The sequence below is a fragment of the Maylandia zebra genome, linkage group LG7, assembly GCF_041146795.1.
Source record: "Maylandia zebra isolate NMK-2024a linkage group LG7, Mzebra_GT3a, whole genome shotgun sequence".
NCBI classification, from domain to species: Eukaryota; Metazoa; Chordata; class Actinopteri; order Cichliformes; family Cichlidae; genus Maylandia; species Maylandia zebra.
In genome coordinates this window covers 10,572,274-10,584,782 of record NC_135173.1, presented here as the reverse complement: position 1 = coordinate 10,584,782, position 12,509 = coordinate 10,572,274, and the positions used below count along the sequence as shown (strand labels likewise).

The window sequence follows — 12,509 nt, the reverse complement described above, 5'->3', positions numbered from 1 at the left end:
TAGGTGGAGACAGGTGCTTAAGAGGCTTTATCAACATGTCTGGAATAGGTGGCCCTACTATTTTTGAATGCTTGTATGTATACAAACCTCAACTGACTTGGAAGGCTGCCAGGAGTTTGATTAGCACATATCCCTATTTTGCACACCAGGTGGACATCATGATCAATCAGGCTCACACAGGCGCACGCTCTGTACTCTCGCCTAAAATTAGATTTAAAGAGAAAAACTGTCCTCGGAGCTTTGAGTGTGAAGAAGAATCAGAGAGTCTTGTTAAAGGCCCATTTTGTGATGCACAATCTGAACTGCTGCCACTCTGGTGCTCTTTCTGATTATGGGATTAGTGGGACGGTCAGCTTTCAGGAGGAAACTTATGGTTGCAAAAAATAATAAACATCTCACTGTTCCAGCTTGATTCATATTAAAGTACAGCATACACTGCAGCTTTTTAGCTAAAGGGGGTGACAAAGCATATAACGGTTAAATATAGTTCAATATGCTTGTTGAAGTAGCTAGTATTTAATTCTACTTTTATATATATGTATATGAATACATATGGTAGTCTTTGTGTATCTGTGCATATGATAATCGACGCAAAGCAGTCTTACATTAAACCTTTGTCAGTCGCATGCCAATATGTTCGAGTATGCACATTTATTAGTGCCTGTGAGTTTGCAGTTGTGCATGAGGGATCATAATTGGTTTATCCAAAGAGGTGAGGAGATATTCAGCTCTCTGTGAGTCACCTGTCGTAAAAACATTGCACAGAGGATTCATTCCACTGTCTTCATTTATGTTCCCTTAGACACACAGTCTAGATTATACAGAGAAATCTGGGTTTTAACCCTGCTCGTGCCAAGAAGGAGTCACACCGGGACATGCTGTCCTGCGTTGTCTCTCAGTTGGGGGTTAAGCTCTTCTCTAATTATAAATGCTAGGCTAGGCTACCTGCCGCTATCTCTACACTCCTCTTGGCATTCGGACTCCATGAGCTGCCTGCCTCGCAAGTCTTAATGGTCATATACTATCAATCTTCACCACGCTAGCGGATATTTATAATTCATGCAGCATGCAGATGAAAATTAGAGTGATATTTCTAAGTTATTATGGGTGTTACATATTCACAGCAGTCAGCATTAGGAGCTTCAGGAAGGCGGGATGGCCTCCTGAGGGCAACAAAGGACTGATGGATGTGCACTCTTTAACACCCAGTTGTGTGTATTATGGGGTCTGAATGTGTCCTTATATGTGTGTTTATGCTAAACCTCTCTGTCTGGTTTCCTTTTCATTCTTTCCCAGCCCTATTTGTTACTGTTCCCCACCCCTTCCCCTAGACTTCATTTGCAGGGACGTAACAACATCAAATCACAGTGCAAAACTGTGAGTTGCACCCCAGTCCTCTGGACTGCAGAGTTGAACGTGAGGACTGATGAGTTCATGAGTTCATGATGACCTCACACCCAAGAGAGTTTAGAGAGCATAGGCCATTGGCATTCTGGGAGTGCATGGATTAGGAAAATAGGGCAGGACGAGGAGGACTGGCTCGAAAAAATTTTTTAGAGGGATGTCTGTGACACCCAGTGAGAGATGAAGTAATTGGAGCAGTTAGAAAACGGTTAATTGTGGAGTCAAAAGATGGAGACGATGATGGATGTGACCATCAGCTTAAACAATGCAGGGACATTAATTAATTATTATGTCTGAAACTGGTTGCTTAATTAGTCCTTTGGCTTATTTCCGGACTTTTGTGTTGTTACTATGATCTTCTGCAGCTTCCTGTTGTAGCCTGAATTCTGATAGTAAATGCAGAAAGTCTTCCTCTGTGCACTCACATCCTGTTTGTTGGTCCGGCCCAGCTAAACTCATTTCAGTCTGATCCGGCCTTTCTGTTTTTTCTCTTTCTTGTTAATGAACACAGAATAGTGGTGGTGGGGGGTACATTCCACCGGCTCCCGCCAGAAAAACAGAAGCAACCACTCTCCAAGGAGTGTCCCACCAACATCCTCTGTCTCCCCGCTTCCCCTCGCTTCTGCTCTCCTTCCCCTCTTACTGAATTACTGCCCCCTCGGCTATGCACCCTTATTCTCCCCCTCCCGCCTCCAGTCTCCCCCACATACCCTGCCTTCTACAACCCCCCCCCCCCCCACCCCCACCCCACCCCCGCCCCACCCCTGCTGCAACTGTTACATAAACTTCCAGTCATAGATCCAGGCCATATCGCTCTTGTTTTCCCCCTTGTGTGTCTATGAGAGCCTCAGCATCCAAGGCCAACCCTTAATGAGGCTACCACAAAGGCCCATTGATGAGAGGCCCAGTGTGAGAGAGGATGACCCCAGCCAAGAGCACCCAGAACTGTGCATCAGCTGCCCCAGGCTCTCCCTCCGCACAAAGACGCCCACTGTGGACAGAGACCTGAAAAGGCGCCGAGAACAAGAAGGGGAGAGAGAAATGTGAAAAGAGGGTAGAGATAACTCAAACAACTTGGAAAATGTTAGAGCGATATTAAAAAAGTCAGACATATGACTTTGTCACAAAATAGTTGCCTCTCTGAGTGTCAGTTCTCCCATCAAGCCGTACGCCTCCTCTATGCATCCTAGCAAGAACAGTGAGACCACCCTCTGCCCTCCCTCTGCCAGGGAGTTGTCAGTGTCTTCATTTCTCTCATGGATCATAACTTAGATGTGAAGAGGAGATTTGGGAGCCAAACTTGCTGGAGATAGTCTTGTTTGTTACAGCTGGCCATTTGGGAATCTTGCAGTGGATGGAGAATAAAAGTGAATTGTTGAAAAGTTAAGTTGGACTGTTACTGGCACAACTCCTTGGAAGAATTGGATATTATATAGCTGATATGACTTTATTACTTTCTTTAAGTTATTTATGAGAATTAATCCCATGAGCGAACTGAATAAAAGAGAGAAAGAGAATTTTTCTTAAGTACTTAGTAGAAAAATTACTTCTTTTTTTGTTGCCGTGGTTGTTGATCAGTTGAACGATGACTCTTTCTGCACGACTCGAGGACTTAGAGGTGACCTTGGAACACATGCTTATGGACGTTTTCGTAAGTTTCTCCACAGTTTCTCTTGCTCAACATTGTTTTAACATCTCTTTAAAAAATGCTTTAATATACCCATCTTCTCTGTGTTTTATATGGGTGACCTCTCCAGCGCATAATTTCAGCTGGAGATGGGGGCTGACATATGTTCATGCAACATTCCAGATGCTCTGTTCTTAATTGGTGCTGAAAACACATGCTTATTAACCATCAAATTCTCTGCTTAGGGAGAATTATGGAATAAATTGGCTGACCAGGAATATAACCTGAACTGCTTGGCCTAATATGTGAGTCAACATAAGGTTAGCCCAGGGACTTAAAACTTTGGAAATTTTAACTCAGCGTATGAGGAGCTTTTGTCCAACCAACTCGAAAGTATTAAATGTAGGCAGTGGGCTTACTTTCTGTGGTCTGCATCCTTCATATTTATCTCTCGATAGCTATAAATCTTTTGATTAGCAATGAACGAAATCTCCAAGTAAAGGAATTGGGAATCGAGAATGAGGAAATGGGGGATGAAAGAGGAATGAGAAGTAGATGGAAAGTCTGATGGATGTGATAGGCGTGTTTCTGTCGCTTGTGACGCTTGGATAGAGGTAGATTACTCAGATCCCTGTGGTTGCTAAAGCATTTTGGGCTGCTAGAACTGCATCCCACACAGACATTTAGATACAAAAACACATGCAGCTTACATGGTCTACCTCAGCACACACACACAGACAGACACACTTTGTAAATGTGACATCAGAATCCCTGGTTGCTTTGATCTGCCGGCTGCTGTAATGAGTTTGGTCGTTAAGCTGCTGTTTCCCTTTAACATTGTTTACAGGCACAGGCATCTGTTCAAGGAACTGTAATCTGTCTTCCCTGAGATATATATTCAGTGAGCACTATCAGCATTCAATCCGCTGCCACAGGGCTTCAGTGTCACTGAAATATGCTGGGATTTTTTTTTTGCATGCGCGGATCCATCAAACTACTTTGGAGATTTGGTCATTTTCTTTCTGTATATCCAAAGGATGATTTATGACCATGGCAATAAAGATTACTGTTTATGGCCAGAGCAACATTTGGATTATTCATGCACCGCATGTGGGACGGAAAAATTGGAGTAAGGAAAATGCTTCCTTCCTCTACATTTCCTCTCAACATCCTAATTAGAATGCTTTTTTATTTATTTCTCTAATTGCTGGAAGAGGGTGGAAAACAGAGGGTTATCTGGCCACTTTGCATACTTAAATGAGAAATATTCAAATCGTGTGCACACATTCCAGACTGCTGGCTAGACGTATGCGCATATGGCAATGCATGCATACACAAACACTCACAACATGCAGACGTGAGCTACGCAGAAGCCTATTTCAGTGAACCATCAAGTAAGGGAAGGGGGAATTAAGGACTTATATTGGAAGACTTACCAGCAGTAGATGGTGTTATGGATCAGGCCTGTGATATTGTATATAGTCGTCCTTGTTGTAAAGTGTGTATTCAATAAGTCTGACTGTGTGTATGTGTGAATTAGGACAGTTAAGCTCAGAGACCAGGATCGTTATAGGAAAATTAAGGATCATTAGAATAATGACAGCAGTTCTCCATCCTCTGCTAGAAAAAGACCTCCAGAGCCCTATCTATGCTGCTCACTGGCTTAGAGCAGCAGTGAAGTGCGCAGCTATATTCAAGGGCTCACTGCTATTTTCATTAGCACAGCTGCACATATGAATGATTTAGGGAAGCTGAGAGGATCCAAGGCAATGAACTTCCTTCACAGCCTCTTTTACTACTAGAAAAGGAGGTCACTATTTTGTTGCCACATTCGCTCGCAGGAAGCTGGATATTTCGGGTCAGCAAAGTTGTTGTTTTTTTTTTAATTCAACACTGTTAAAATAAGCTCACACATGTGTGCTCCTTTGAAATTTAATGAACCAGTAATGTGATCTGTATCTGCTGATTGGATTTTTTTCTTGTTGCTATGAAATACTGGTTTCTGGCATCATATCATCTCACGCCAGAGCTGTTGTGCATTGTGCTGCTGAGCTATGAGAAGAGGAGAAGACACACAGACAGGGAGGCATGGCAACTCCTCTTGCAGAGGATGCCTCGCAATCTAGCACAAAGGCTGACTGTCACATCAGCAACTGAGGCAGCGTGATTAAAAATGCATTCAATCCCTGTGTAGTTTAATTGAATCTCCTCCTTGTGCACCCCACAAACACCTCCCAATCATCTCTTCCAACATCACATCTATGATACAGCCTGCAGGCGGTACTAATCCTTCCATCTCCTACTCTTCCTTAGTCCTACATCTCTTCTCGTCTCCCCCATCCCCCGGTTTCTTCCAAAGGAGAAAGACCTCAGCTGGATGGGTTTGCTTCCATCACAGCTGTAATGCACTGCTCTGCTTTTTTTTTTTGTTTTCGTCTCCATCGTCTCCTCTGCTTCCAGCAGCCATAAAGTACTGGTTTATATCTTTGGGAGAGCTATTTGGTCACAAAGGGCCTGTGGTCTCTGAGAGCATTCACTCCGCCAGGAGCACAAACACTGTGACGTACCGATACCAAGCGCTTCCTTGTCACAATGAGAGTTTTGCTACGGAATTATACAACATGCGTGTCTACAGTACATGCATACAAAAAGCCTCTTTATTAGCAAACTATTCTCTTTTGACTGCACTGCTGCAGATGTGTTGATTCAAACATTGGCTATTGACTGAGTGTATTATGTGAGAGTATTCTGTTATGTAATGGGTGTGTTCTCTGACCAGTTCTCTGACCAGTGACAAAATTGTTCAGCTAGTGCGAGCTGACCTCTTTCCCCTTTCTGTTTGCACCTCGTCACTCACTCTCCCGTTTGCTCCCAAGCAATCAATTGTCCTTTAATCTGAAATATTTTGATCTCGATATTGATTGAGATGTGACTTAAGTATCTTTCTTATTAACAAAAAAAAAAATCCTGCAAGAAGAACAAAACCAGCATGTGTCAGTCGATCTCTCATTGTTATTTGAGTCCGTCTTTCTCTACACTGTCTGCATCCTGCAGCCCCAAGCCCATTTGTTACTACTGGAGATATAAATATTTAAAAGCTGGACAAAAAGAAGAAGAAGTAAATAATGCCTTGTGCGGGGCTATTTGCAGTTGCAAAATCAGGGGATTGACTCAAAATAAACTACAGTCCCTATTCATGTTAATGGAACAAAAGAAAAAAAAACTATATCCCCCAGTGCAGCAATGGCTCATTGTTGTGTTTTGATAGCTTTTGGGCAACAACAGCTGAGAGAAATAAGCAATATCAGAGTTTGGTTATACTAATATTTGATAGCAGAATCAATTTGTTTTTATTTATGGGGGTCTTGTACGATTTACTGAGTGGAAAATATTTACAAGAACGGAGAAACTTCTTTTTTTGAAAGATATTATTCAAATTTCTTTTGAAAAAGAAGTTTGAAAAGTATAGTAATATAGTCAGTTTCTGCAATCAGATGTATCTCATTTACTTGCCGCATTAGTCTTTGGCAGCAGGATCATTCAAACAGAATTAAATAAATAAATTTAATAAAAACAACAACAAAATTATCATAAACTCGATCCCATTTTATGTGCAGACGGATCAAACCGATGAGCCATTATCATTCATCCTTCAATTTCCATCATGGTTCAGATTCGGATGTCAACTGGCCCAGCACACGCTCAGGGCTTCCAGCACACTCGGGTGAATAATTCAGAAGCTTTGAATGCTTTTCTCTGAGGCATATTGCACATCTAGCACCACATTCAAATGTGTTTTTGCCCTGCTAATAGACTGCTGATTGGCCCATTGGAATGATATATTGTAATTCTGTTAAGACATAGATGGCTGGATAATAGCAGTGTATTTGTGGACTGCACTTGGACAAAGATTTTATTAAAGGCCACATTTATCTTCTGTGTTCCTAAGGCTAGAAAGACAGCCTGACTGCAGTGCTTTGGTGCCAACGCTTTGAACAATAATATTACGGAACAACACCTAAGCAGGTTTGCAGTTTGCACGCACACTCTCGCGCACACACACACACACACACACACATACAGACAGGTTGAGCAGATGTGTGCTGAGCGACACAGTTTGACCAGGACAACCTGTCCTAGCGTTGCACCAAATCTCTCTGAAACACAAATATGCCCCAGTTTTTACTGTGACTCGTATAAAACAATCTCACAGGCGATCCATTACCTTTCTTAGCATGTAATGGTGTTTCCCAGGTTCTCTTACACAGACACTGCTGAGAAGATGGTAATTGAAGTGGATGCTTCCCTGTGGAGAAGTCATTATGATTGGTTCTGGCCTGATGAAGGGTGGGGAGGCCCCACATTCTGCTCATCTCACTCTCAGGAGATGCAAGGCTGGCATACATGTAGAAGCGCAGATGAAAGCACACAGTGAGCAGCGAATCGAGTTACGCTATCAGGGTGGTACTGTTTAGCTATACAATCGTTTATCTGTTTTGCCTGCGATGATGCTGTAACTCAACCCTTTGTAATTTGTGGTGTCTTGAAACGTAAACAGTCAATCCCCCTCCATTCCGCTTGGGACGGGGAGTCGGTCCAACTAGAGGGCATTTCCATAAACACATACTCCCACACACATACACACGCACACAGACGCACAAACATACAGAGTTGAGGAGCAGGACCATAGGGATGAGTCAGACAGCCGTGGGCAGAGACTGGCTGGGTTATCAGGGTAAATTAATGCATCACAATGCCGGGAGTCTAGCATTGGAGAACCATCGCTTCTTATGGTTGCAACTACGAACAAAGACTAAGCAGACACGCACAAAAAAAGAACAGCAGAAATAAAACCCAGACAATCCAGCTGCTTTGTTTCCCTCATTAGCGTCTCTCAGGCGTAGATTTTTTTTTCTTTCTCTTCCTCTCTCTGCAGTTTTTTTTTCTTTTTTTGCAAATGTATTAATAGCTGATGGTTCACTTTGAGGACAGCGGGTGCTTGTGAAGCAAAGCTTGTCAGAATCTCCTAGCTTTTTCCTACAAATTTATGTTTTTGCTCTTTATCATGTACACAGGTTTATATTTCATGTATTTTGTTACCGAGCGCAAATCCCGTTTGCTTTACTTTTTTATGTGCTTTATGTGCTTGTTGACTGAAATGGGTCATTGTGCAAGCAGCCCGAGGCATCAAGAATAGTAGCATGTTGTTTTTACTTGCCTTTATTTTTTTCTCCCTCCTGTCAAGAAGAGGGCTTATCACCTTTGTGGATTTGAGGAGTTTATTGCACATTTCAAGCAAAAAATAAATAAATAAAGAAGCAAATAAAAAAAGAAGAGAACAAAGGATCGCAAACCAAACTTTAAGTGCTCTATTAGAAGGGTGCATTTTCATCTCACTGTCAAGGGGATGTACAGTACAGGATTTTGTGCATTGTCTCCCCAACCAGCAGCAGAGCTTGAACTATGTCATCACCATGTGAATTAATGTCAAGGAAGCACACCACACAGAGTACCAGTCATATTGCAGAGAGGGAGAGAGAAATGAACCAAGTCATTTTGGTTCCTTATCTGTTAGACCTGGATGTCTGCACACCAAGTTTAAAAATAGCCCTCTGATATTTCTCATGTAGGCCACAGTCACTCACACACCGATGGAGGCCAGGGTGATGAATAAATAATGCTTTCTGGGGATTACCACTGCAGATGATTTCCTCCTGTATGCTTGGCTCTTGGCTTTAACACAATGTGTGGGGTATTTTTGTGTGTGTGTTTGTGTGTGTGTGACATATATAGTCTCGTGTAACGAAAGCTGTCAGAGATCCTCAATTAAAGAAATGATATGGGAGAAGGAAGAAGTTGGTTAGTTTGCTCATTTTAATCACTTTACTCTAAATTTTTGCTCTGTGATCCAGCATCAGTTCACCTCTTGACTGGGATGACCAAGCTAAATCTTACAGGTTTATATTTCCAGTGTTACTGGTTAGCAATGGTTACCTTGCCTTCTCGAGATGTGCGCAGCTGTGCATGTGTGCATGGATATGTGCATACCTAACAGCTTTGCATATGTGAGCGCGTGTCGATTCACTTTATTTAATCAGCTGACAGCTTAGTATTGATGTGCCGGAGTAAAAAAAGAGCACAGGAGTGAGTGATGATGTAGATATGACAAGGTGCAGCAGTAACTCTTGATTCCAATAGCTTTAATGGACATGTAAAGACCACAATGGTGGATACAGAGGACTGACTCAGCTGAATGAAGCCGCAGCTAGTCGCAGATCTCTACGGCTGCGGTTTTACCATGATAAAAGGTCTCCGCAAAGGCCAGATCGATACTCCAAACTGTCCACTGCTGTCACAGCTTTGTGGAAAAAACTCTGGCCAATTGCCACAGTTGCCCCCATATAGGCAAAGAACCGAGTGATAATATGATCAATATCTGCATGTATGAGCAACATGCATGCTGGTCTGTGAGGATGCATGCTAGTGAGTGTGTATGTATTCTTCCTTTGTGTTCTATTCCAGACAGTGCAGGGAGAGAAAGCTGGGATGTGGGATTTCGAAGATAATCTCCCTACCAGATGGCAAAACATCCCATATTCCTTTTGAGGTTCCCCCACGTGATTCCCTGTAAGGGCTGTGTGGGTGGTGGGGGTATATATGCTCACACACAATAATTATTGAGTCATGTGACACAAGTGCGTATGCTAATAAGAGCTGTAACGTCACATTAATCCAGTGACCTGGTTAAGCCCCTGACTGAAGGAAGTGAGTATGTGAGGAAGGGAGGGGAAGCTGCCAAAGCTGGAGAGGGGAGAAGAGAGGAGAGACAAAGCACACTCCCTCTCCCTCCCATACACTCTTACACACTCATTCACCTCATGAGCGGCAGAGCGGAGTGTAACTGTGTGGAGCAGAATGGGAAGCCTTTTAACACAGAGGGAAACAGAAGCAGAGAGAGGCACATAGGACCCGTGTGGGACTTCTACAGCTACGCTCACATCACACTCTTCCTTCCCTCTAACACCGCCACGCGCAAGCTCGCGTGAACTACGGCTGTCAGGCTGGACGGGACAGCGAGGACACCCACTTCACACTCTCACACACATGCTCTCACACCCACAGACACGCGCACTCTGGAGCGTACTATGGTGGTTCAGGGAGCGGTGACGCCCGGGAGAACCCGCCGGCTGATGCTTAAGCTGCCGGTGGGGACTCTTCGAAGGAACAGTGCAGAGAGGGTAAGAGACAAGCTTCCCTCAGTTAACCTCTTTCACTTTTATCCCTCCTTCTTTGACTTTATGTCTGTTTGACAGTATTTTTTTAAGCATCTTTGTGTGTGTAAGTGGGATTTAAAAAAGGTTCTTGACTAATCCAAAGGACTATATTAGATTTGAGTTGGTGCAAGGCAAGTCAAGAGCAAAGCTTTTAATCTCTACAGTGGACAATAGTTCTCTGTGTTTCTCGTCCTGCCAGTCTGAGTCTGTCAATCTTTGTAGTTCTCAGCCTGTCTCTGTCACCGCTAATGCATTCGGCCGTCCTCGGCTTCAAGGTTACAGGGAAGTCTCACAGTGGGAGTGCAGCTCGGTTGCCTGTCACTGTCAGTGCAATTAAACTCGAGAGATGGGCTTTTATCAAGCAAAGCTTCAACTTCAGCCCAGTTTAAAGCGCTGAATCCTGTGCTGTCCCAGATCGTTTTGTTTTTTTCTTTAAACAGTACAGTTCAGCTCATCTGCAAGGCACCAGAAGCTTGTGTTTACGTGTTTGTGTGTGCGGTGGGTGGAGATTGGTGGCTGGAGATAATAGTTCCCAGCTACATGGAATGTGTGGTGCAAAGTTAACCCTTGTGTCAGTTGTAAAGACACGCTGTAACTTGCCATGTAATTCATGTCTTTTGGTGCTCAGCAAAGTTGTTTACTCCTAATTGTCATGTTTCTTTAAGAAATTAAAAAAAAAAGGTTTGCAGCTGTGCTTTCATTCTGTGATGGGTGTCAGCGTTCTTTCATGCAGTGAATGCACTGGTATTAAGTGAATCACACTTAAGTACAGTGTGTGTTCAGGTGACGTGCGAACCGAAGATATAGAGCTTCCAGATTTGCATTCCAACAATCACAATCTGCTTGCATGATGATACTGAAAGGAATTTCATCTTTCTTTTCAGATCTCAGTCTACTCACTCGCTATGAGGTGACTTTGGTCTCATAAATGTGCCTCTTTGAGTAGCTGGGACTCCTAAATGCCACGAGGCCTTTGGAGAATCGCCACTTTCTTTGTGGTTCTTGCTTTCACTGAGCAGAGGATATACACCAGCACACGCAAGAAAACACATGCTGTGCACATGCTATCATAAATTAGATGGAAAAGCTTTCGTTTTTATGAGCCTAAATATACACACCACCGCTGCATCATCACAGTACATAAAATGCAACCTGGTTTCTTTGTTGATGATAAGCTATACAGTTGAAGTGAAAGAGATCAGAGGCAGGAGCATGTCAGACACTATATTATAGCTATGATGCATTCAAGTTATCATCTTAAGACTCAGTTTGTGTTATTATGTGTTATTAATGCTGGTATTTAAGCTCCTGGGTGGATCGCTTCTGTCTGAATCTATCTGGCATTCGTAACAGTCCTTGATTGAAGGAAATTGAATATTCACTGCCCTTTTCAGAAATGTAATTGCTGCTCGATGATTGGCTGGAGCCACTAACAGACACCCTCGCTCAAATCACCTTAATTAACGGAGAAAAGCAGATTTTCACACACAGTCTCTCTTGATTGAATTCCATTTATCTTCCTCCCATTTTTTTTCCTTAACACCAGCTGTGAGCAGACAGACTGAAGAGGGATTACTTGTTGTGATTTACATAAACTTGGTCACATTTTTGTACTGCCGCACCGGAAAAAATCACTGGCTTGATGTGGGAGGCGGTGACTGCGTCACTTTTTATGAAAAATAGTAATGAGTCAAACAAAACAGGTAACACAGCGTTTAATATGTCAACAAAAATTATTTTAAATCACCAGACTGTCTGAGTAATTTATCTGTTAAGTGATGACAGGTGAACAAGCCGGTTTCTATGCGCGACGCTCTGTCAATGTTGACTGTCTGTTGGTTAATGACTTTTCCTCTCTCCGTGGTCTTACTGAGCCACTGAAATGATTTCACTTCTATTCACAGCTGCAGCTATGTCCTGCTCTGACTTGTCATGTTAGACAACTCATTCTACTCCATCTGTATCTTATACAACTACGTAAGATGGCTAGAGGGCTAAGAGAAAGAAATCTGCTTATAAGTATGTATATATGACCTGACTAAGCAAGTGAAAGGTTCTAGTGGAAATTTTATTACTGACAGCTTAAATATAGCTAAAGCATTTTACATACTTGGAACCTAGTTTTTCCATGTCCTTCAGCGTCTCCCATTTAAAAAGCACACGTAAATGGGTATGGATCCCCACTGGCTATACACTTTGCTCCA

At 42.9% G+C, this 12,509-nt stretch overlaps 1 protein-coding gene across 5 annotated transcripts in view; it reads left to right on the top strand.

Moving 5' to 3' along the window:
- The window catches only part of frmd4a (FERM domain containing 4A), a 96,503-nt gene that overhangs the window by 31,597 nt on the left and 52,397 nt on the right, over positions 1 to 12,509 (top strand). For 2 of the 5 annotated variants that reach the window (XM_024803095.2, XM_024803094.2), the window contains exon 1: positions 9,809 to 10,269. The exons of 2 other annotated variants lie outside the window; for them this stretch is intronic. In XM_024803095.2, the coding sequence (XP_024658863.1) occupies positions 10,177 to 10,269 (93 nt within the window). In that variant the 5' untranslated portion in view covers positions 9,809 to 10,176. Of the gene's footprint in view, positions 1 to 2,861; positions 3,056 to 9,808; positions 10,270 to 12,509 lie in introns of those variants that run through there. One more of the 5 variants, XM_024803096.2, reaches the window with a different exon arrangement.